Source organism: Amblyomma maculatum, chromosome 11 (assembly GCF_055883805.1).
Source record: "Amblyomma maculatum isolate TAMU_Amacu chromosome 11, ASM5588380v1, whole genome shotgun sequence".
Lineage (NCBI taxonomy): Eukaryota > Metazoa > Arthropoda > Arachnida > Ixodida > Ixodidae > Amblyomma > Amblyomma maculatum.
The window spans coordinates 28,897,281-28,923,775 of record NC_139354.1 but is presented as its reverse complement, the minus strand read 5'-3'; the positions used below and the strand labels follow the sequence as shown (position 1 = coordinate 28,923,775).

General features: G+C 44.5%; 1 protein-coding gene across 1 annotated transcript in view; it reads right to left on the bottom strand.

Moving 5' to 3' along the window:
* LOC146173270 (uncharacterized) overlaps positions 1 to 24,646 on the bottom strand; it is a 28,716-nt gene extending 4,070 nt beyond the window's left edge. Inside the window, exons 1-4 of the mRNA XM_084585166.1 lie at positions 24,505 to 24,646; positions 15,514 to 15,627; positions 3,558 to 3,651; positions 1,727 to 1,886 (exon numbers count right to left, since the gene is read on the bottom strand). Of these exons, the coding sequence (XP_084441292.1) occupies positions 1,727 to 1,886; positions 3,558 to 3,651; positions 15,514 to 15,627; positions 24,505 to 24,646 (510 nt within the window). The remainder of the gene's footprint in view (positions 1 to 1,726; positions 1,887 to 3,557; positions 3,652 to 15,513; positions 15,628 to 24,504) is intronic.
* Between the last annotated feature and the right edge of the window lie 1,849 nt (positions 24,647 to 26,495).

Sequence of the window (26,495 nt, the reverse complement as noted above, 5' to 3'; positions counted from 1 at the left end):
ATTGGTTCTTCTGTTGTGGCAGCTGAGCCATGCATTGCTGTCAAAGTAATATATCACGCCTTGCAAAGTAATATATATCACCTTGCAGCATAGCTACAGTCGTGCCGTCATGGCAGCCGTGTGCTGGTGAGATAGCACACAAAAAAGAAAATCTGCATGAAGAACATATTTGCTGTGCGCCACTTCAAAAAAAAAAGAAATGCACTGCAGAATATATCATGCCATTTTCCCTGACTTGCAAAATTTTCGATGGTTTTTCCCAGTGCACAAAATTTCCCTGACAATCCTGGCTTTCCCGGTTGCTAGACAACCTGAAATCCTATCATCATGGAAGGTTCTTCCTTACTAAGGCACCAATGCCAAACTTTTAATATCTGTGGTAATTCAAATCCTTGCATTAAACCCCATCAACATGGAGGGTTCCCTCATGAGGGATGGCAGTGCTGATCTTTTGACGTCTGTGGTAATTCAATTCCTTGCATTAAACCCCATCAACATGGTGTGTTCCTTCTTACTAGGGGCGGCAGTAATCTTTTGACATCTATGGTAATCCAAATTCTTGCATTAAACCTTATCAACATGGAGGGCTGCTCCTTATCAGCAATGGCAGCACTGATCTTTTGACAACTGGGATAAATCAATTTCTTGCAATAAACTCCATCAACGTCGATGTTTCCTCCTTACTAGGAGCAGTGATCTTTTGATGTGTGTGGCAATTCAATTCCTTGCATTAAACCCCATCAACATCGATGTTTCCCCCTTACTAGGAGCAGCAGTCCTGATCTTTTGACATCTGGGGTAATTCAATTTATTGCATTCAACTCCATCTACATGAAGGGTTCCGCCATACTTGTAGTGGTAGTGATCTTTTGATGTCTGTGGTAATTCATTTCCTTGCATTAGACCCCATTAACTTGGAGGGTTCCGTTTTTTAGGAGCGGCAGTGCTGACCTTTTTACGTCTCTGGTAATTCATTTCCTTGCATCAAACCCATTCAGCATAGAGGGTTTCCCTTCACTAGAAGAATGTCGAGTATTTGAGGTTTGTGGTAATTCAATTCCTTGAGTTAAATCCTTTCAACATAGAGGGTTCTCCCTCATATAGAGAGCAGTGCCCATGGTTTGACATTTGTGGTAATTCAATTCCTTGCATTAATCCCCATAAATATGGAGGAAATCTCCTTACAGAGGGTGCAGTGATCATCTTTTGGCATCTATGGCAATTCGTTTCCTTGCATTAAATCCCTTCAACATGAAAGGTTATCCCTCACATTGAGGAGGGGTGCTATCTTTTTGACGTTTGTAGTAACTCAAATAATTGCCTTAAACCCCATCAACATGAAGGGTTTCTTCTCACTGGAAGGAGCAGTGCCAAGCTTTTGACATTTGTGGTAATTCATTTCCTTGCAGTAAATACCTTCAACATGGTGGGTTTTCACTCACATGGGGAGCAGTGCTGATCATTTGACGTCTGTGAAAATTCAATTCCTTGCATAAAACGCCACCAACATGGAAGGTTATCCTTTACTAAGGGGAGCAATACTGATCTTTTGACGTGTGTGGCAATCCATTTCCTTGCATAAACCCTTTCACCATGGATGGTCCTCCAACATGAAGGAAGCAATGCTGAGCTTTTGAGGTATGTGGTAATTCACTTCCTTGCATTTAAACCCCTGCAATAGAGTTCCTCACCATGAGGAAGAATTATCGAGTTCTTGGGCACTCACCCTGCATATGAAGTGTCCTTTCAAGATGGCTGGATGGCTTCTCTCCAGTCCGATACAAACGAGATGGAAGAAGCACAGGCACCACTTGCATTGCATCTCGGGCATCTTTCCAGCTGCACGGGTGCACTTGCTGGTGCATGGCTGATCTGACATCGTCGCCCTGCAGTATGTTAGATAAATGCATCACCACTGAAGTTCCTGTTTTCAGCTTCTATATTTTCAAAATTGTTCAAAGATCATTTTTTTTTCTGACAGTCCTGAAAATGAGTCCTTGGGAACCCTTTTGCCTCCTCTACTTGCAGCTAAAAGTTGTAGCTTAGTTGTAGGTTGGTCTAAATTTGGTCTCTCAGAATGGATTTGAGGCTTCCCTGAGTGCCAAAACATAAAAATGCTGCAATGCCATGAGTTGCATAGGTTTGATGGCTACATTTTGTTGCGCAGGCCTTCCTGTCCTATCGAAAGCGACTACAGGGGGCTACCACCAGCCACAAAGGCTGGGAGACTGAGGCAACCATGCCACTCCAGACGACACAATATTGCTTTATTCAGAGCATCACCTGCATGGCTTCAGATTAGAGGGCGCCACTGGTAAGTCAATAGGGGGAAACCCCAATACCCCCCCCCCCCCCCCCCAGTCACAAGCTCAAGCGGTCCAGTGGTACTACACTGCAGCTGCAATGGGTAAGCACAACACCCAGAATGTGAAGACATAATAAGACATGAGTTGGACATAATTTAACAAAATAACATTCTAGGGATCATTATGATATTACTTAATGGAAATTTTGAGTGCAGCTATTTCAGGGGTTTTGCGATACAGCGAGGCAAAGAATTTATGAGTTATGAGATGCTTGTATGTATGTGAAGTTACAAAGCATACAAAGCACTCTATTTTTCCTAGCAAAGAAGAGCCACGAGCAAGGGGCATCGAGCTTTTGGCTCTATTCTCTCATCTGAAAAATTTTCTTTGGCTCATGACTCTCTTTTGTGGCTCAGTTACACCAGCAACAAATCAGCTGTGTTCTAAAATAATTAAAAGATGGTAGCAAAATTGCATTCCTGCAAGATAGTTGGTACGATTCTGGTTGTGGGTACCAGTTGGACTTTGAAATGAGGGAGATACACAACTCATCGCTAACAACCTTAATGTAGAGAGCAAAAAGATGCAATATATATATATACACCATTAGTAATCATACACCTTGATGCTTACTGGATTTTGCAAGATTTATTGTGCTACACATTTCCTCATTACTGTAGCGTACCTTCATTCTCCGTCTGCACCATCAAAGAAGCACTGCACCAAAAACACAGCCACGAGACCAAACAAAAAGTGCAGCATTCCTGCAGGATAGTTGGTATGATTACTGTTGTGGGTGCCAGTTGAACTTTGAAATGAGGAAGATACACACAACACATTGCTAACAACTTTAATGAAGACAGAAAAAAGATGCAATAAATATACGCCATTAAGGATCATATATCTTGATGCTTACTGGATTTTGCAAGGTGTATTTTGCTACACATTTACTCATTACTGCAGCGCACCTTCATTTCTTGTCTGCACCATCGAAGGAGGACTGCACTAAAAACACAGCCAAGAGACCAAACAAACAGCACAGCACTACATTCTCATCTTCTGGAGCAGGTTTAAATAAACAACATCTACACCAGCATATTAAATCTGTAGCCATGTTATTATTAATTATGTACCAGAATTGTGGCAATCATCTTTGAGCTATTTTTGGCCTGTGCGTAAAGATTACCATTTGTAGGGCTGTGTGTGTGTAGTATAAACAGACTACAGGAAAAGTCAATAGCAAAAACTCACTGCCTAAATCGAATGGAATAAAAACAGCTGCCATTCACAAGTCTCTGTTGAGCCGTTGCCTCTTTTATTGTAACCGGATCATCAAGAAGGTCACCTGCAGAGAATTCATCAGGTACAAGATCACTCACAATTCAGTTCTTATTACCCACAGCACTTCCAGAGAAATTCAACCCGAGGGCACAAAAATAGATAACTGAAAGCAAAATATAAGAATTATATAGTGGGCCCAGCCAAATAAATGGGAGAACAAAAATCTCACAAACTAAAAGGCAGGATCCAAGGAATGGAGTAACAAGCCAATAAAACAGCAAAGATAAGCAAAACGGTTGGGTTTTAAAAAATGAGCCAAGTATAAAAACAGGGCAGAATGCAAACAAAAGGTTCATAAAATTTAAAGGCCCACTGTCCACCCTCCGGTCGAAAATATTTTCTTCCCCGGTAACTGTGAGACTTCGCCCCTAAAACGCAAGGCCGCAAAATGTTTTTGAAGAGTAACTGATAACGCAGTTACAGCCACCGCAATCACCCGATTCTGTCATGCTTCTCTCCTTCCGTTCCCACGCAAAGGTTTTTCACTCTCCTGCCCGAGGTCAACGAGCCTCCGGAAGACAAATTACCCTTCCTCCTCTGCGTTTGGCAAGAGGTGGGGCGTGGCACTCCGCGAGTGCGAAAAAAAAATGGGCGAGGGAGCGCGCGCCGCTGGATTCAGTCTGGCCGTGGCGAGGGAAAAGCGCGCAGCGAGCGGTAGACACCCATCCTTCTCCCGTCAGTCAGCGAGACGGACCAATGGACGTCATTCTTGGGAAGTACGTCATAACTGTGGCTCGACGGGCCAGCGCAGGAAACGGGGAAGCTGGCTTCCCGAAGGAGAGCATGAGAGAGCTTTGATTTGTATTTTCGTTGCTTCGCGGCGCGCGTGTCACTGTAGCATTTTGCACAGACTGTCTCCGGTACCTGATCGAAACACTGGGCTCCTTTGCTTAAAAGGTCCTTCCCTGGACAGTGGCCCTTTAACGGTTCTCTCTATTAGAGTTCATTGATAGATCATATAAAGCATACCGCTTTATTTCAGTCACCTTTAAATAAAAACATACCGTGATGTGTAAATGAAAATTGCTACAGTATATAACTATGTCTACTAAAATATGAATGTCAAGGATTGGTTATGTACTACATTGGCCCCCTTTCCTTGCTTGCTGCATTTGCAACCTGCATTAATTGAACCCAGGACATGCCAATGGCTATGAGTTCAACGTTTCTCTTATGTGCACCAAAATATGGCATAAATAATAAAAAAATGTTAACCATGAACTGGAGGCAACCAAATAGCTATGGGTTCAATAACTTTGTACATAGCAAAATATAGTCCTAATAGATACTGAATGAAGAGAAAGTGCTATTCTTTATGAAGAGTGAGGAGCCTGCACCAGGTTGATTCGTGATCGCTCGTTTCCATGTCTATTGCTAGACACTTAGCTTAGCTATTCCTTAGCTAATGCTCTGCCGCCCCTAGAGTTCCCGTCTTTTCTAAAGACCTGATACATTGAAGGAAACACTTCACTGTCTTACCGAATCATCTACCCACGATTCAGTAGCAAAAATGATGTCTTGATTAATCATCTGAGTAGGGCATAAAACTCGTCAATTTTGCTTTTAATGCTTTGGCAGTTTATTAAGATAACAGAGCATTGCATACTTTGGGTATGGAATTGCTTAAGGCTAGTCATTTCTTTAGTTTATTTACTGACTGGGCGTCTTCATCCCACATGAATGCCTCTCCATATATATTAGCCTGTCATATGCCAGGGACACCTTGTCTTTACCGTTAAGTTTCCTCGGCTTACCAACAGCCCAGTGCTTCTGACGAATTTCTCTAACACGCCACGAGTAGTCTCGTGAGACTGCATAATAAGTTTTTTTTAGTATATTGCTGATGCCTAGGATCAGTTCAATATCTCTGTCATGCAAAATTTGCAAAAATTGGTTGTTTACGCTCAAGAGTATACTTGCCTATCCTTTGAGCCCTCTGAATCATTCCTATGGTTATTTTTAACGCGTCCTGACAAATACTCATAACAAGGTTTTCAGGTGTTTGCAGCTGAAAACCTTGTATAGACAATCATAGACAACTGAAGTTGACCTGCTACTCGAGAAGAGGCTGGCGCATAAAAGAATATACATCAGTTGGCACTGAAACTCCAAGCCTTCCGCCTTGATGCATTCCTTGTGCATGCCAAGAAGTGGTGACCCGGACTTGATTGCCATGGACTAGCAAAGCAACATCGCCAGTTCTACAATAGCTCTACTGGCAATCAACTCCTCCGTACTGCCTCCGTTTTGGACCGGCGAAACAGAAACTTGGTTTGTGTAAGTCAAGTCCCAGTTCGCTGCACGTCACATTACTGCCGAGAGCCCGAAATGCCACGTGGTGAGCAACCTCTTGCCTGCAATAGCGAGCAAGGTGCAAGACCTACCTCTTGCACCATACATGGACAATGCCTACCAAAGCCTTAAAGAGAAGTTGACATGTCGTCTTAGACCTTCAGAGCCAGAGTGCCTCTAGCAGCTACTGCAGGACACTGAACTGGATGATGCAGGACTAACCAAATATTGCGCTACCTGCAACAACTGGCCAGCAGCACAGCAAGCGACAACAGCTGCCTAGTTCGCGAGCTATTTCTGCAGACTCCTAGCAAATGTGCTGATAGGCCTCCTGGTGTCCAGCAAGACAGACATTACCAAGATGGCTGAACTCTCCGACAAAATCATGGCCGTCGCCATGCAGATGCGCCACCGGGTGGTGCATGCAGATGCACCACTCGTGCCCACCTACTCCCTGCAAGAGATACTAGACAAGATTTTTCGCCTCTCTGACAGCATTGTGGCACTGCAGTCAAGCGATAACCAGAACGTACCACAGCGTACTGCTCCACAACTACGACAAAAATGTACTGGTACCACTGCAAGTTTGAGGCAGTGCTGCACGGAACTATGTGTCTCTGTGCGAAAAGTCGGGGAACTCTCCAGGCCAGCACTGAGGGCGACCAGTGCCCCCGCCATGCCATACAGTCCATCGGTACTCTTGACCAATCGTGAGAAGGCCCCCGTTTCCTGGTGGGTAAAGGGGTAGAAGTCAGTTTAGTGCCGGCATTGCCAGCTGATTGTAAACGGCCAGCAGCAGCACCGCTGCAAGCTGTGAAAATATATGACAATACTGACGTACCGTCAATGCTCTCTCACACTGGACCTGGGACTTATGCAGATATTTCTGTGGATTTTTGTAGTGGAAAATGAAAATTCCTCATCTTAAGAGCAGACGTTTTCTGTAGCTTAGGGCTGCTTGTCGATGTCCGCAATCAAAATTTGCAGGATATCCTGTCGCAAGCACAAGTATGTGGGAGGAGGAGGAATTAACATTTATTAAGCCCGAAATAATTCGGTGGTGCATGCTTGCACCAGACGGGGTGGTTCCCTAGTTGCGGGACCCATATGTTTCCAGCAGCTCCTGGCCCCTGTCTGTCAGTGCGAGCTGGATCGATAGGGCGGGGCTGGACAACAAGGTCTCCCATCGCTCAAGGGGTTGGGGATTGGGGGTGTTGGCGGGATGGGGAGGAGGGGGGGGTTTGAGTTGTTTGCATTCTGCCAAAACGTGCGGCAGGGTGCCCTTTTCTTTTTTACAAAAAGGACAGAGCATGTCGTGTTCCGCAGGGTACATGCGGCTCATCAATACGGGATGCGCAAGCGATCCCGCCTGCGCTCGGCGCAGGATCGTCTGTTGTTGCCTGGTGAGCTTGGGGTGCGGTTCTGGCAGTCTGCACCTTTCCTCTCGATACATACTTGTAATTTCCCGAAAGCTGGTAACCGGATGCGGTAGCTCTTCCGGCTCGTTCTCGCCTCGGATTGACATTTCTCGGGCATGGTAGTCTGCGATGATGTTGCCTGCTACCTGCGAGTGAGCCGGGACCCACACGAGCTCTATAGCTCTTCCCGGAGGCTTGCACTTGGATAGAATGGCTCGGGCCGCGGAGGATATTACCCCTCTGCGGAAGCTTCTGTAGGCTGTCTTTGAGTCAGTGACCACGGTGTCCACGCTCGGCTGTGCGAGTGCGAGGGCCATTGCCGCTTCTTCTGCAACTGCGGCGTCTGTCTTTATGGACGCGCTGACGATCAGCCTGTCTTTTGACGTAACCACCACTGCTGCACGGTCACTGTGTTTTCGGAGCGAGGCGTCCGCGTAGAGGACCCTGGGGTTCTCTTCCAGCTTCCGGGCTATGGCTTTGGCCCGCGCGGTGCGCCTCTCGTCGTCCTTGCCCGGCGTCATGTTCCGGGGAAGGGGTTTGGTCTGAATGGCCGTCTTCCAGTCTTCCGGAAGGGCTTCCTTGAGGGGTACTGGCTCAATCTGCCATCCTATCTTGCGTAAGACGGCTCGTCCGTGTTTCGTATGACTGAGCCGGATTCTCTGATTAGAGAGGTGGGCTTCAATGAGCTCCTCCACCGTGTTGTGGGCGCCCATGTCCAGCAGTCTTTGTGTGGACGAGTATATGGGAATGCCCAGTGCTTGCTTCGTTGCCTTACGAAGCATCGTGTTTAGGGTGTCCCTATTCGCCTTCGTCAGCTGGAGATAGGGGGCGGAGTAGGTAACCCGTGACACGACGAATGCGCGTATCAGGCGCATGACATCGTCCTCTTTGAGGCCTCGGTTTCTATTAGATACCCTTCTGATCATACTGAGTATCTGTTCGGCTGTAGTTTTGATCTTTGTGACGGCGGCGTGTGCCTTCCCGTCGGCCTGAAGTAGTAGGCCGAGGATCCTAATCTGCTGTGTTGGCTTGATAGCCGTTCCGTCGATGGTGACGATCACGTCCGGCGGCAGCTCTTTCTTGGATTTTCCCGGTTAGATAATAAGCAACTCTGATTTCTGGGGAGCGCAGCTCAGTCCGCATGACTTTGCGTACTCGTGCACGGTTGTTGCCGCCTTCTGCAAGGCTTCCTCCATCCAGGCATCAGAACCGGCTCGGAGCTGTCCACACCGTAATATCGTCGGCGTAGAACGCATGGTCCACGCCTTCGATTTGCTTGAGTAGACCGGGCAGGGGCAGGAGGGCCAGATTGAAGAGCAGGGGCGACAAGACCGATCCCTGTGGGGTGCCCCTATCACCCAGCTCGACAGGGTCTGACTTCTCCCCTATTCTGATGGTCGCTGTTCGGTTTGACAGAAATTCTTTGATGTAGTCGAATGTCTTTCGGCCACACCTGGTCATATTCAGATTCCGCAACACGCTCGCGTGGGACACGTTATCAAACGCTCCCTTCAGGTCGAGGGCGAGTATCCCGCGCGGCGTGTGCCTCGTTGCCGGCTTGACGACCAGTTCGTGAAGTTGGATCATCACGTCTTGGGTGCTGAGTATGTGGGAAGCCATTCAAGCATCCGGCCCTCAGTCCCATGCTCATGGCACTCATGGGTGCTGCCTGATTCGCTAGCATCCTTCGCGATTTCCCCGAGCTCACGCAGCCACTACAGGCAGGCACTGCCATCAAACACAATGTATGCCACCACATCATCACCACAGGCCCATCAGTTTATGCATGGCCATTACGCCTGTCTCCACAAAAGCTGAAAACAAAACTTTTCACAGCTGACTGTATACTTTGCAATGACATCAATAGTCCTAAAGATCAAGTAGATTTAAATACATCACTAGTAAAAATACAAAAATGGTTTATCACCACGTGAAAAATGGCTACTAATCACCAGAACACAGTCGCAATGACCGTCACTCGCAAAAAGCAGCCTTTACACTTCATAGACTGCATTGGCAACCATGTTTTAGTCACAGTAGCAAGCTATAAATATCTTGGAATAATAATTACAAGCGACCTGATATGAAATGAGCACATAGAATATGTTGAAAAAAAGGCAATAAAAAAACTAGGTTACCTGCGAAAACTGGCAAAATCAACACACAACATAAAACTTTGCATATAAAACGTACATCAAAGCGATATTGAAATATGCTGCCGTTATTTAGGACTCCTCCACACAAACATTGCCAAACTAAAAAAAAGTATGTAAATCGGTAAGGTTCATTTATAATCCACATAACTAGCGCACATCCCCAACGCTGCTCCTATCAGATGCAAGTTTGGAAAGCCTGGCTTCAAGACTTTATTAGGATAGGATGAAAACCTTCTATTTGCTTTACCATGACCAATTAGGAATGGACAAAATGCTTTACACTGAAACCGTTAATCCAAGTGCAACATGTTCCTTTCACCCTAAAAGGGTTACAGAATACTCCTGGAAAACTAACATTTTCAAGGAATCATTCTTTCCTAAAACGGCTCACCAGTGGAAAGCCTTATCTGCTAAAGTTGTTCAATGTACAAGTGTATCATTATTTTGTACCGTGCTGTCTGAAGACAATGCATTTACTACATTGCTTTTTACTGAAATGTATTCGGATATTTGCGTTAAGTATTGCCTTTGAGTTTTGTTGCAACCTGTTTCTTTGTACATTCTTTCTTTTTCTGCAAATTTACTTAGCACTAAGGTTGACAACTGGACAAATTGGTAAGGGTTCATATTTACCAGCCAAAGGACGAGACACAGGGAATAAGATGACAGGACAAGCCTGGACTAGCAACTGAATGTTTATTGAACGAAAGAAAACAACGAAGACTCATTCCGAGAAGCACGTGCACAACCCAACCGGTGAAATTGCAAGAAATTGAGAAGGATTGAGAAGAAGATGAAGAAGAAGACACTGGCCTAACGCTGGTTTGGTTTTATGATTAACTATGGTTCCATGTATTTATTCACCTTTTTTGCTACGATCCTATGCATGCATTGTATGCCTACTCCTGCCTAAAGCCTGGGAATCAGGCTGGCAGCATGTTTCTAAATAAATGAAGTAGCAAGACAGGAGTTTGACCATATGCTCGAGCTCAACATAATCCATTAGTCCATCCACCAGCCCTTCAGCGTCATCACTGCACATGGTACCTAAGTATGCACCAGGAGTCAGGTGGCCCTGCGGGGATTACCAGGCCCTCAATCAAACAACAGTGCCCGACCGCTACCAGTACCTCACATTGATGGCGAGACAGCAATTAAGCCTACAGGGTGTGACGATGTTCTCTAAATCGACCTTGTGCAGGCCTACCATTAGACACCAATGGCCCCAGAAGACATCTCGAAGACGGTGATAGCAATGCCTTTCGGCCTGTTCAAGTTGCTCTACATGCCCTTTGCCCTGAAAAATGCTGGTCAGACATTCAAGTGGTTTGTGAACAGTGTTTTGCACGGCCTTGACTTTTGCCATGCATACCTCGATTACCTGCTCATCTCAAGCACTTCACCGGACAACCATAAGGTGCACTTACGATCCACATTTTAGTGCCTGGCAGAGCACGGCATCTGGGTGTTCAGAAGCTGACCTTGGCCATGTCTCAAGCTCTGGGATTCAACCCCACCCAGAGAAGGTTAGCGCTGTTGAAAAGTTTCAGCGGCCCAGCACTAACCACCCAATCCGCGAGTTTCTGGGTCTCGTAAGCTACTACCGAAGTTTCTCACCTCAGTGCACAGCCAATCTACACCCTCTCCATCAACACGGACAATACCAAATTGGCTTTTCAAGGGATCGAGGAATGCCTTACCAATGCTGCACTTCTCTCCTACCCACAACCAGGAGTTCTTCAGTGCGTCATGGTTGACGCCTCGGACGCAGCTGTCAGTGTCGTTCTTCAAACTCAGCAAATAAGTACAGCGGCCTATCGCTTTCTTTTCTCGAAAACTGACATTAACCAAACAGCGTTACAGCACTTTCAGGCGATAACTATAGGCCGTCTGTGCAGCAATATGGCACTTTCGTCAATACTTAGAAGGAACTGAATGTAATACAGCTCACAAGCCCCTCATGTACTTTACGGTCCCTCAATTCCAATGGTGCCCACACAGCTCGTGAACTACGGCAGATGTCCTACATATCAGAATTCACCACAGACATCCGCCACAATTAACAAGGGCGTTGACAACTCTGTTGTCGATGCTCTGTCATGCAGCGGGCAGCAAATGCCATCACTTGTCTCATGCAAACAGACCTCGAAAATGTGGTGGCAGTTCAATGCAATAGTGACAAACTGAGTCGCTTGCAGGAAACATCGTCACTCATCCTGCAGTGGTTCCAGTGCTCGGAGCAAGAGACATTTCTTGCGACACATCTACAGTTAAACCCCGACCATTAGTGCCTGCTTGTCTTCGTTGTGAAGCGTGCGCAACGCTACAAGAGCTTTCTCATCCAAAATTTTGGGCAACCCAAAACCTTCACGGTATGTTTTACATGGCCCGCATCTACCACAATTCCCAACAGCAGACAAGCGCCTTGTGTGTCAACGTTCCAAGTTAAAACTGCGACACCATTGAAGGAGTTCCCATAACCGGATGCTCAATTCAACCACATTCATGTGGACATAATCGGGCCGTTGACACCTTGTCAGGGCCGAACATACATACTGACTTGCGTCCTGTTTCACGCGTTGGGTGGAGGCTATTCTGATTCTGGATATTACAGTCAAAACTGTTGGTTGCACTTTTGTAGGCAACTGGCTATACCGTTTTGGTGTTCCTTATTCCATTACAAAGGATAGAGAGAGCCTATTTAAATCTGCCTTGTTTGCCAGTCTGACAAAACTTACAAGGCACCTCGCACATCAGAAGTACGGTCTACCACCCAATGAGCAATGGAATAATTGAAAGGTTTCACTGGTAACTGAAAGCAGCACTCATGAACTGAGCAACAGTCTTGGTTGGAGTCTTTTCCCATTTTGCTCTTGGGTTTACACATGGTGTTCAAGGCAGACATCAGCTGTTGTGCTGTGGAACTTGTCTACGATGCGACACTGTCTAGCTGGTGCGTTTTTTGCATCTGGCCTACAACAAGCAAGAATTTCCGCAAGTGATTATACATCTAGCCTATGTGATATCATGAACAAGCTCAGAGCTACACCTCTGCGACAGCCCACTGGTAGGAGGACATATGTGAACGAACTTGATTTATGTAGTCATGTGTTTCTGCATAACGACGCAGTTCGACTAATACAAGCAACGTATGACAAATCATTCAAGATCCTTCGTCGTGGGTGGAAAATGCTCACTACAGAAATGCAGGGCCAGCCGGAAGTTTTTTCATGGCAGAGTGAAACCACCTTTCATGGAAACTCAGTACAAAACAGCCATTTCCACCCTGACGCCTAGCAACTCGTCCCATGGCATTGGATTCTAGCACGCTACCACACGTGCAGTAGCAGACATTTGAATGCACCAAGCTGCCTAAACCTCTAGGCTTGTGTACCGTTTGTTAAGTTTATGCTCTCTCTAGAGAGGAGGGCTGTGATGAACCCAAAATATGCCACAACTAGGCCATGGCGCTGTTAGCAGAACATAGCCAACCGTAGCTGACCGAAGCCGACTGGCTTCTTGAGAAGGGGCTGGCTCATAAAAGAAACAAAATCAGTTGGCACCGAGATTCTAAGCCTTCTGCCTTGTCTCTGCATTCCTCGCACATGTAAACAATTGCTTCCATAAGCAGCCTAGCAAAAGATCGTTCACTCTGATGTTCTTCAAGCGGAATGATCTGTATACACACTTGGCTAGATATGAATAAACCAGAAACATTTTTGTGATGCTTTTCATTTGATATCATACATTACTTACCCGGTGGCTTCTGCCTTTTCTCTGTGCGACATGTTGCATCCTTCATACACTTGGGAAGTGGGACAGTAATTTTAAAATCACTGGGATAACTGAATTTTTTTCCAAAGCAGTTAGAGCTATAAAGCATCTCCACTTCTAGCCATAAGCACAAAATGCAGGACTGATCAAGGGAACATCGAAATGCAAAGTGTCAGAAACAGGGAGGTTGGTCTGCCTGGCATTTAATTTGGACTTTTGCTTTCAGGGATCATTAGGCACTCCCATCCTCAAGCTGTTAAAATTAGTTTGTTTCTAAGCAAGCGTTGTAAACTGCAAGAACGATAGTTAGCCAACTGCATCATGGCTAACTAAGACCTTAGAACCTGGTATTCTTGTCAGCAAACCGTCTCGCAGACCTCTGTGCATTGAAGAGGGATTGTACGTAAGTTATTGCATTCGACAGCATACAATTTGATGAGTACTAGATGCCTGAGAGATCGACAAGAGATGGAAGGCAAATGGCATAATGGCTCAGGCTACCGCAATGTGCAGTGTGGTTCTGTGTGTACTTCGTCCTTGCACTTTTTTTATCATTTTTGTATTTATTTTTGTGTGTCTCTGTGCCAAATGTACAAGTGACAATCGACTAACATATCAGCAAGGCTGAGGAGACAGGGCATTTGAAGGTAACTGGTATTAAAGCCTAGCTGCCAGCCAGTTTGTACTACCACCCAAAGTCAGACTCAGAGCAACCTAAAAATTTGCCCACTTTTTAGAGTATTTAGCACCACTAGAATACTCGACAAACTAAATACCGTCAACTTAGAATATATTGAACTCAAAAGGGATTGCGAAATAGTTCGATATATCGATAATTCTATATATACAGAAATCTGCCTGAGACGCCACTTACAATTGGGAAAGCTCATATTACATTTGTCACATAATAAACCCCCTCACATTATGAACCCACCCTAACTTTTTGTCACCGAGAATTTTAAAACAAAAAAGCGTCAGTCTGTAGCGCGTCTCTTCGTTTCGGCCATTGTACCCACAGTTCATTTATTGTCGGCGCGCCAAAGATGCTGTGCAGTAATGATGTCATGGCATTTTTATCCTTTGACTATAGTTTTGATGTTAGCTCCTGCGATGACGGAGCAGAATGTGCACAAGCCTGGTTCAATTTATCACGCCGCACCTGGGGCAGGCGGAATCCACTGCCACAAAATCATTGAAAAATGTGATAATTTCAAATGGCATATGAAGTGAACAATGCAGAAAGATGCGTCATGATCACAGCTTACCGCATGCTTTCACTGATTTATAGATGCAAGCATGGACTCTCATAAAAAATGTGCCTTTTCTTAACGTTCACGCCGCCAAAGCTTACGCTATGTCGCATGTTCAGCATGACAAGGACGACTCTCGCAAAAAAAAAAACAAAAACAAATCTGCCTCTTAACATCCACAGCCGCCACAGCTTATTCTATGCCACACGTTCAGAACGACAATACCGAAAGACAACATTCGGAAAAAAGAAATATGCCAATTTTTAATGTCCACAGCCACCATAGATTAAGCTATGTCGCACGTTAAGTACAACGACAACAAGACATGCATCTCACATCGCCCGTCGTGCACAGAGGGCTCACAACAGACTGGAGAAAGTGCCCAATGTTCTGTCTGCCACGGGCTCTATTGCGTTTTCCCTCTCCTGAATGCCACAGCTGCATCTGCTCCGTACTGGCCGTTGCCAAACCGGTTTACTCTCGTTCCTTCACACATATGGCTTGCAAATGTCACGTACTGCTGCACAGAATACGATCACTTCAGATGCGCGTGTCTTCGGGGAAAGGGCTCACTGCTCTAGAACAACCATCTCCGAACTGTTCTCTCTCATTCCTTCCGTGCACAGCTTAAAAACTTTACGCTGCAAATGGCTTAAGATAATGTGATCGTCTTTGGGGAAGGTGCACTTTCCAGTGTGTGGTGCGAAGTTCGATGCATCGAACAACCGGTGAAATTGGAGATCAATATACAACATAGCTTTCCCATACTTTTACATGCGATTTTCAAGGAGACATTTTGAGGAGACATTCTTCAGAACACCAGCAGGCTGCTTCACAACCATGCAGTACTCCGCTCCCCCAGGTTTCAGAACCCACAGATTGGACACACTTTTTTCTGAGGGCCCTGCAGCTGGTTCTTCTTGGTTGCCACACTGTTCCCAGTAAATAGGAGGACCATTTAAGTGAAGTGACCCACCATGACTCGAGTTCTTGTCCACCGGCAGCTCTGAATTTGGACCTGGATTCTGTGCAGAATCCAAAGGCTGGTGCTTGTGAACCCAGATGATCACTGGGACGCCACGAGCAGTACCTAAGGGGAACAGAAAAAAGGAATCCATTCATGTAACGACAAGGGCTCAAGATAGTTACAGACAAGGAAATTCTCGAAATAATGTAAAGAGAAAAGTGGCATCACTTTCTATGCTGCTTCTTTTGGCTTCTGCTTTTCTTGGATACTGTTGCAGCAAAAATCTCTGCACCACAATGCTAGCCACTAGAGTCCTGATCCCGTATGCTCTGATACAGATTAAATCTTTTAATTAGATTGTTTCTTACTCCTTTAACAAGTTTAGTAGAGGTGAATGTTTGGTACTATACTCCACAAGTCTGCGGGCTGACCCACGATTTGACTCACTTGTGTATACTCATGCTAACATTCAGATCACGGTGTGAGTCGTGAGTTCCGACTCGCATTCAGAACAAGATCTGAGTCATGAGTGAGTCTCAACTTCCACTGAGACCTGAGTTGTCAGCGAGTCTGGACCAACATTCAGCTCGTGATCCGAGTTGTGAGTCCGTGACTTATTGCTTAGACAAAGGGCACTTGTGGGTGCAGTGGCTTGGCTACATCTCTCGATGACTGTGGAATACCTTACTGCGCATATGCTTTATGCCTTTCTTGAGAGTATCAAATGTTTGGAAGAATGCTAAATTATTTTGATCCCTAAGAAAGGAGAGATAATGACCTGAAACGACACTGCCTTTAGAGCAGTGCCTTAATCAACAGAGAGAGGTAAAAGGTTTACACTTCATTACGATAAAATTAATAAAAATGGCATGACATGAAGGGGTTGAAGTGACAAACCAGCGACGTCGCGTAAAGGAGCAGACATTCCATAAAATGCCAGCCCCTTATGATCATGCGGGGCATTGACTCTTGCATGATGGTTTCCAGCTGCTCTTAATGTCTGAAGTGTGCTAAACAAGACTGTTTATTGTGAACATGTTTTGACTGAGCAAGGCCCTGGAAAAAAAATGGTAGGTGTAACATTAAGAGATGGAATGCATGCAGCGTGGGTAGGAGAAATATCTCAAGTTACTTACATTCTAATTGAAATTAGGAAAAAAATGGGCATGAGCGAGCTATGTAGCATGAAGAGTGAACAACAGATGGTCTCTAAGAGAAACCAACTGGACTGTAAGCGAAGGTAAGCGTAGCAGGGGGTGGCAGAAGATTAGGTGTGTGGATGAGGTTAAGAAATAGGCTGTGGCTAAAGGTACGTCGGACGGACCCGATCAATGGTCTTAACGGTACGTCCGACGGACCCCGGTGCGTTTTTCTTCGGGATCCGACGGACGGATCCGGGAAATATTTTTCAGAGGTACGGCGGACGGACCCGATCGGTAGGGTTCTTCCGACGGACCCAATGCATTTTTCTCCGATATGGGCCTTGGGATCCGTCGGGAAAGCCGGACGGATCCGACAACATGGTAGCCATATGTAGCCAAATCGAAGTTGGTATGAGGCGTACGTGCGAGGTGCAAGAAGTATGTACTGCAGACTGCATGCGTGAAATGTGAAATTACAAAGAATAGTACAGGGGCAAGAATGGTGCCTAGAATGGGTGATATACTACGTGATGGCATGATGATAGGTTTACGTGAGTTGGACCGCGGCAGGGTGGCAAGCACAGCGCAAGCGCATGTAATCGCGGTGTTGACGGCCAGCCCGCGGCCCCCACGCCCGCTCATTTGGTCCTCGTTATCATGTGGATTAACGTCTAAGACGGTCGTTATGTAGTTATGTAGTTTTGATTCTTCAAAGTTTCCTCACTTCCATCTGTGATGCGATGCGTCACGTAACGCATCGCTTTCTGCTCGCATTGAGGTTTGGTGCTGCAGGTTCTACGTAGTACATATACAAGCGGCGCTGAAAAAGCTGGGTGCCGCCGGCGTGTCTCTAGCCCAAGCATCGCGTCATTCGTGTTTGTTGGAGGTGTGGTTTGTGCTTACCGTGAGATGCTGTGATGTACGGATTACGTCCTACTGGAGTGCTGTGTCAGACTACGGAGAGTGTTGTGATGAGTGCGCCGATGTCCGGACGGACATCAGTGTGTGCGTTTATGATCGGCGATGTTGCACGTGCATGTCAGTGTTTATTAGGTGCAGTGGTAATTTATTTACACGCGCTGTGCAACAATCAGACGAAAATAAGTCATCGACAATTTGTTAGCCTGCACTACAGAGCTCAAAACTCGAAAAATGGGAATGCATATGATGCAGTTTTCGCATGTTTGAGTGGACCGAAAAATAAGTGTCCAGCCCACACCGCCGGGATGCGCATTACTACAGGTGAAATGGTTCAGGTTTCTGTCAAATAGCTGCCTGGCACAGCACCTTCCTAAATGTTCAGGCTTTGTACTATTGTTGAAGGCTACTTTATCATTAATAAAGGAACGAATATGCTTTATGTGTTAATGACTAGTGCTTTTTCAGCATATGTTCATTTTTTTTTCGTTTTTCCTTAGTTTCCTTTGTTTTTCATGCTAGACAAACACAAATAGTACACTTTTAAATTTGTCAGTCCAAAGCAGAACATGAATATCTGCCATGCATGTGACAGCTTTAATGCTAGAAAGGTTGATGTGTATAGCATGTACGTAGACTCTGCGACATCTTAGTGGCACGTTCGTCTACTTGCCCCAAGGTCGTGATGTTTAATGCCAGTGATAGCAGTCGCACTTTGGTGCAGGTGAAATGCAAATGCTTCTGTTTTCTGCAATATATCAACGCAAAGTACAAAGCTCGGGCAGTCAAATTAGTCTGGAGCTCTCCACTACGGTATTTTTCATAGCTACATATGTCACTTTAGGATGTGAAACCCTACTCGCCATAGGTAGGCTGCATTGTTTTTTAGATTTTGTAACCTCTCATCTATGTTTTGCAACATTTGGCTAATTTTAGTTTGCATGGCATGGTTTCCTGCTTGGATTAATTTGCTAATTGCAGTTCTTTGAAACTTGCATCAATGCTGGACAGTTCAAATAGCAGGCAGTAGAATTACAGGAATGATGTGGATAGTGCATTTCAGTTCTGACAAATGGAAAGTAATGGTCCCCCCCTTGCATGCATAGGTGCCCTTAGACAAATACATACTCGGGTGTGTGATTGTGACGCATATCAAGGGTCAACAGAAGGCCATGTGGAGCCAGTGGGACATTCTTCACGAAGGCTAAAGTAAAATTGTACAACAGCTGCTGTACCATGGAGAAAAAAATTGGTCATTTAGTGTATGATTAACTGACCATGAATACCATCTTACTCAGAGTATGATGTGATATATATCTGGCTTAGCATCCCAAAATAGCTACGGCTATGAGGAACACGATAGTTGAGGGCTCCGGTATAATTTCGACCACTTGGAGTTCTTTTACATGCACTGACACCGCACGGTGCATGACGGCCTATTGTTTTGCCTCTATTGAAATGCTCCTGCCAAGCACTCTAACTACTGAGCCAGCACAACGGAGTCAAGTATCAAAATGCATGCCATTACATTTCCTTCTAGCCTGTGGTTTTCTTCACAGAACTAATGATTACAAGGAAAAGTAAATAGCAAGAAAACACTAGTTTTATTGCACATTATATTCACATTTCAGCAAACATTCTCTAGGAAAAAAATTCTCATAATGTTTGCATGGAAACCATGAACATCTTACAAAAACAAAACAATGCACTTACTCCACTCCAATCATTAATAGGCAAGGTTGCATCTATGCTACTACACTGCACTTATCACAAAACCACAAGCCCCATCTGCTTTGGCCAATCACTTGATGAAACTAACGGAGACAGATGTCGCACACCACAGACTGGTCGTCTTGCAACATATTTCTGCATATGTTGCATTTCAATTTCATGCCTTTCCACTTCGCTTCAACTGTTGCCAGCATTACTAGTCACCCATGTTTTCTGAAATTCCTTTTTACGCTGTTGGGATCAACATCCTTGTTAACGATGGTCTCTGGAATTTTCGATGCTATCATTTTTACATCTTCCTCATCTGGAAGAACGAAGGAAATGACAAGCTTTGAGCAGAAAAAAAATTAGGGAGACTCCTAATCTCCACCTGTAAGGGTATGGTGTGCCAGCGTTATGGTTCTTGTCTGCAGATCCCACTGTGGATTCCCGTTAATTTACATGCCCTTTGCTACAACCATAATTACTAATTCCTTAATTCATGTCTCTGTTATCTCAGATATACTCATTAGCATATGGTCGTAGGCTGCCCTGTTAGGTGATAGTTACCTGGCATAGACCTCTGTAAGCCTCAACCTTTCTTAATTGGAGCTGAAACGTCCTAAAACATATTTCAAATATAACTTTGTAAGCTTGACTTAACAGCTCCTGCCATGTCGTGTGGCCTCATGACATTTGGCTCGTGGCACTTTTGGCTTGTGCACAGGGGTCATCTGTTAAATACTGGTTAACATGCATGAAAAATACATTTTCACACAAACTGGTGGCAAATGGTGCACTGCAGATTCTGAAATGTATACCTATGTGCATGCAAGGATCGCATCATCACATAACATGATCAAGAGTTCTATCAGTACCTGTAGTTACATAGCATTTCAATGCCCATTAAAGGACCACCTCAGACAATGGTTGTTTCTAACAGTGTACTGACACCATTCCACTGAGCGATGGACATGTATATGCATACCCTAGATAGCTCATGATTGTGGATCTCATTTATTTCTATGACTTCCAAGGAGTTCCTGTCGTCAGAAACCCTACACTTTATGAAATCGGGACAGTTGTCTTGAAAGGTGATGAAAAGAAATAACCAGGTTACCTTGACGCAATGCTAAATTACAGAGGGTGAATATGCTGCATGAAAATACCAAGAAGCTTGTGCAAAGAAAAGTGAGAGTGAAATGGCAGGATTTTTGAAACATTGAAATAAACTACAAACTATACTTGTCAAACCTGTCATTAAGGAATAGAAATCATGCAGTAATCAAAAACACAACATGGAGGCCATTTTAGGTCATCTTCACAAAACGCATACCCACACCTCACACACAGCTTCATACTTATGAAAGAGGACAAACCAATATGCAAGGAGTGTGGAGATGAACTAACAATGAACCATATCTTACACGTGTGCCAGAGTCGAGAAAATAAGAGGAAACATTTTGTACAATTTTGCAACAGATCCCTTTCCATCCCAGCATGATCCTAGGAGAGACGTGCAAATTTCCTGCATTTTTGGTTTCCTAAAATGTTCCTAAACAAGCTACATCCTAAAGAGCATTTTAGCCATTACACATAAAATAAATGAATTAAACCTTGTTCTTGGTGCATGGTAGCATTAGTCACTTATGCACCATAAAAATCAACACAATGCTGTAAGGTATACCCTGGTTAGCTATGTTATATGAGACAAGCTTTCGGTCTGGTGTGGTCCTTATTCACGTGAAAGCGCTGTCATGAGGGTCTATGTCCCAGCGATCGGAAAGTGACCTATTCCAATAATTTTACAAACTGAAGGCTACAGATTTCTGAAGACTGGAGTGCTCAACTGTTTTATCAACGTCCGCCTGCTTTGACAGCCTGGAGTGAAACTGTTGAAGAGAATACATTTTTGAACATTTAACGCATTTCTGAAGGCGTTGCTTTCAATTACGGGGCCCACAAAAAGCAGCTGAATGTCAAACGCCGCCTAGGTAGGCTTTCTAGCATGACAGCGGTGTAGCGTGGAAAATCGCTCCGCCGGTCCATTGCTGGCGCCGCCGACTTGACAGGCGAACTGTTCAAACTTATAGCTACTGACCACACCTGAAACACTGAATTGCGCATGATCAAGGCAGAATTTCTCTAACACTGAGCACTAGTAGCTATCGATTTCGCGCCCAATATTATGAAAATCTGTCCTCTCTTCGATCATTGATACGTCCACGGTTGAACATTTATGCGCCTCGGGGTGGGCCAGCCGTTGGGACATGGATGCGTGGTTGTAGCAACGATCACTTACATGGCGCACTCTGCAAAATTCCAAGAGTCAGCTTCTGCAACGAAATGTGCAGCGCACATTTTCTACCGCGTACCTAAGTCCGGCGATACATGCATATCGATCCCGATCGTTTCAAAGCTGCGCGGCCGTTCAGTCGGGTCACGCTAACCTCGAGCATGCGGGGGTTTAAACTACATGTACGCAAAATTCAACGACAAGAAAAAGATGCAGGCTAAGCACTTTAGTCTAGTCTTCCCCTAAATACCAAAGAACATTGCTGTTCACAGGGAATTCGGTTCATTCGCGCTTCCGGCTTTCCGGCTGTGCACTCTTGCGGTGCGGTGCAGTAGGTATTCGCCTCGACGAGTCGATGTGCAGCTCGCCGCAGTAGCAGCGCAGGCGTCTAGTAGATTTGGCATGTCTTTTGCCACGGCTCTGAGGCAGAATTTAAACGAAGAATTTAGATAGAAACATCCTGTTTCCTCGGTCTACATGTGAGGAACGAGCCAAATGCCATTTCACATACATACTTTGGACTGCCGAATGTTCTGCACGGCGAGGTGTGTGTGTGTTGTGCCGACGCTAGACCTTCGAAGGTCGATGCAGGATCTAAGACAGCGTAAATGCTAGGAATAGCTCGCTCGCATTACTGGCAGATCGAGGTGATAGTTTAGTGCGAAGCGAAAGCTGCACGTGAATGTGCGTGTCTCGATGGCAGCTGGTGGAGCTGGTGCAGTACGTAGCATCGCCTGCAGCTATGTGCGTGACAGCGATGCTTGCCGTACACAACCCTAAGTGAAGATCATGATCTATGTTAGAACGGATGCACTCTTCGTAGCACCTCATCGAGAGTGGCGGCTAGCTGATATCATAGAGGATAAGATTCATTCACGCGTAGCAAGCGGAATGTGGCCGCGTTCGACGTGCATATAGCCATGAGCCTGTATATCGACGTCCGCCGTATCTTTACGAGAATCGAATGGATACGTCGGACGTACCTTTAGACACTTCGTAAGAAATATGCAGGGGTCAACTGGGTTTAGCTAGGTTAATTGGAACAAAATGGGAGAGGTCTTCACTCTGCAGTGAATATAGCCTGGCTGAAATAATAATAATGACCTCATGTTGTAGTATTTGTGTTTTGGTTGCACGATGGCATGCTTAGGAATGAGTAGGGTAGCTGAGAAGGTGGAGTAGCTATTTTTATTGAAAGACTGGTTATATACACATTTATATTGAAACAGTGCAGTGTAAATTATGTTTCAGAACCAGAGAACTGATTGTAAGGCTGTTTAATGCTTTCTGGCGAGGGGTCCAAAAGGCATTCATGAGCTCCGGCGATCTGCCGCCTCTAGCTGGACATCATATCCTTGCAGCTTGTCTGGGAAGCATAGAGAATGTGGAAGCTGGCTTTCAGAAGGGGAGCACGAAAGAGCTTTGAATTGGGTTTTTGCTGCTTTCTGACATGCCCATAGGTGCAGAATTTTGTAGACACTATCACCAATACCTGATCGAAGCTTTTGGCTTGTTTGTTTAAAATGCCATACCATGGGCAGTGCTCTTTAGGGCTCTACAATTTTTGGGTAAATGGAAGCATTGGATCAGGCAAAAGAAAGAGCTTAAGGTGAAATGAAAAGACAGGGCTCGTGCACTTCAGGAAGACAGGTTCGCAGATCACTCTCACGTCATTCGTACACAATGAAAGCAAGTTGAATGAATTGCCTACTCCCTCATTTACCACATGTTCGGCAAGGCACTGAGATGAGTTTACTGCATTTGCCCATTTTCTCAACCCTTTGAATGGTCATCACTTCTAGCTATACTCACTCTTAGCACACACAAAGGCTTACCAGTGGCACTAATGTGGTAATGCAAACACAGTAGCAGCACAAATATGACAGACATGTCAAAGTTTGATTGGTAGCAGCATTTTATCGCCCTGTCCAGTAAGTAGGCACTTAAACTCTATGGATACTCTTCCTAAATCAAAGGGAGTTACAGAACACAAAAATGGGTGCAGAACAGACAAAAAAAGCAGACGATGCAGGTGCAACCTGTTCCCACAAGGTGACAAATGCTCATGAGGTGGCAGGTGTTGCTTGCAATCAGCATCAACTGCACACTCGTACAGTCAAATCTCATTACTATTACACCATATAATGACTTTTTTAACAGTCCTCAACAGGTTTCATGTTTACAATGTAAAATATTAGAATTATGAATTTCGATACAGCATATGTTTCAAAATAACGTTTATATTTCATTTTTTTTTTCTAAATTTTAAGGAACACTGAAGATAAGGTCATATCAAACTCTGATGTTTTTTTTTTTTTTCGCATGGACGAAGTCCATACTTTCATTGATTGGTTCGGTCACGTACCCAATGAGGTGCTGCACTAAGTGGAAGATGTATATCCTTTTATGATGTAGCAGTGTGCAGTTATGTGTGCTGCAGGCGAAAGAAAAAGCTGATTTCTTTAAATATATTAGCTTTGAAATTAGTGAAACATTTTCATTTGAGATTTTGTTGTCGACATATGTGCCTGCCAAGGTACATCATTTTCTTACCTAGGTTTTTTACAACTGGCCTATAACTACAGATTTTTCATTACAATATTTCAAAATAATGAACAATTCTTTGTGGTCCCCCATAATTCGTTATATTGAGATCCCTTTTTGGAAACTGGTTTTGTTTTGATATGTGTAGCTGATATGTTTAGAAGAGATGTTAAATAAGATGCGAATCCAGATGACCCCAGAGAATTAACGTTAGGTCAATATTTTTCGATTGCTGGTTACTTGGCCAAGTAATTGCATAATCGTCATCAACAGTCTGACTATACCCAATGTAGTGCCAGGGGCTCTAATTTCAATTAGCTGGTCCAGTAATAACTGCAGCCACATCACCCCTACAAACTTTATGGACTCATAAGACAGTAACAAACTCACGTTTATCTGAGCTGCGATGAAGGTGATGGCAGCTAGCAGCAGATTTGAGTGAATGCTGCTGTGCAAGTGGCAAGTCACAGCAGCCACGAATTGGCTTGCATACCTTCTGCTGCTGCCTAGAGGCATCCCCACATGACAGCATGGCCTCCTACAGAACAGCATTGACAAAACCAATGGCCAGCGATTAGTGTCCTAGTCCAAGGAGAAAGCTGTCTAAAATTTCAGGCATCACAGTTATGGTGTGGTATACTCATAAGTGCAGTCGTGCAGAGCATTATAAGCGGCAGCAGAGAAAACTAAGACATGGAAGAAATGCACAGACAAGAATGGTGCTGCATCATCCTTGTCTGCAAGTTTCAGTATCACTGCTCTCTCTACTGTTGTTTACAATGACATTTAACCCACTAGCTCAACAATCCACCTTGTTACAATATACCCTATTTGGTTTAGTGCATTAACCTGCTTTCATGGCTAGAATGAGATTACAGTCAGTAGGAGAGGAATGCTTAATGCACTGTGAACTGCCAGAAGTACCGACAGGCTTAAACAGTACCAAACATCTGGGAACTAATCTGGGATAAATATAAGGCAGGCAGGATAGTGCAAACGATTTTGTCTGTGGGGTTAAAAGCAGAATATGCAGTCGCAAAATAAAAGAGCAGAGCAATAATATTCAGACTGCACTGTGCGTAGTGTCGCAAAAAAAGTGCAGAATCACAGTAACGCATGTACCTTCTTCCTTGTACTGGCAAGTGCAGTCATAATTCCTGTTCGTTTGAGCATCCCGTAAGGCACTTTCGTGCTACACACATGTACACTATATCCTGCACAGCCTTCCCTATGACATCTTTTTTTCAAGCATGTGCCACTAATCACCTTCAGCATTAAATAATCATCTGTATTTCAATTAGAGGTTCAAACAAGGGCAGCCAGGTTCATTCTATCAAAATATAGATATGCAGATTCTATGACTGACATGCTACATGAATTAGAACTTCCTCCACTATCGAAATGAAGAAAGATCGCCAGGCTAAAATTTCTTTATCTGTTATGCAACAATCACTTCAACATAAACACAAGCTCTTATTTGCAACAGCGATCCTGCCATTCAGTATGAAGCTCTCACAGCTATCAGGTTACACCTATGACGGGCAATACTAACTGTTTTAAATATTTGCTTTCCTCCAGAATAACAAACTGGAATTACCTGAATCAGGCACTTCTGCAAATAGAAAGTATCCTCCAATCTGAAAATTGTTTGTACAGTCACATACATGGTTAGATATCCCTGTCACTTTTGCAGACCGAATTGTTTAGTGAATATTTGTCAACTAGTGTTGTACCTAAGTCCCGTGTCTGAAGAGGACGGTTATGTCCAATTCCTAATTGATTTATTATGTAAGCATGTGACTGTGCGTTCTTTAATTATATGCACTTGTATTCAGCCTGTAACAACCTTATGGCTGACAGTATCGATAAATAATATAAATAATAAATAAACAAATACTCCCACGGCTTTTGTGACACCCCCTCGAATGGGCCCCCTTAAGAAGTAAAACTGAACTGAACTGAAAAATATGCTTTGTTTTTGTGAAGGAGAAAACCTGCTCAATCAACTCTGAGACAAGGCCACTGCTGAGTACCAAATGCCAAAACCTAGCAGCTGTAGCATCAGGCCTACTGACACTAGATAAGCCTCTCAAGCTGTCAGAGTTGTAACAAAGATATACACTGCTATAGTGGTGAGAGGTATAGTGCCATGGTCAGGGAGCCACAGATATGCAACTTCAGGTGTACCAGTGCTGCTATGAAAAAAAAAAAAAGGCTAGAAGGAAGCAAGACGATCCTTCACGTACCAGCCAACAAAAAGTATGATTACCTGTGAATTTATTTCTGATAATATACATCCGAAAGACAAGCATCATGTTTATAAACAAAGGTGGCACTACAATCTGCAGTGACAATGTTCTTCAATGTAGCTACCATTTGAG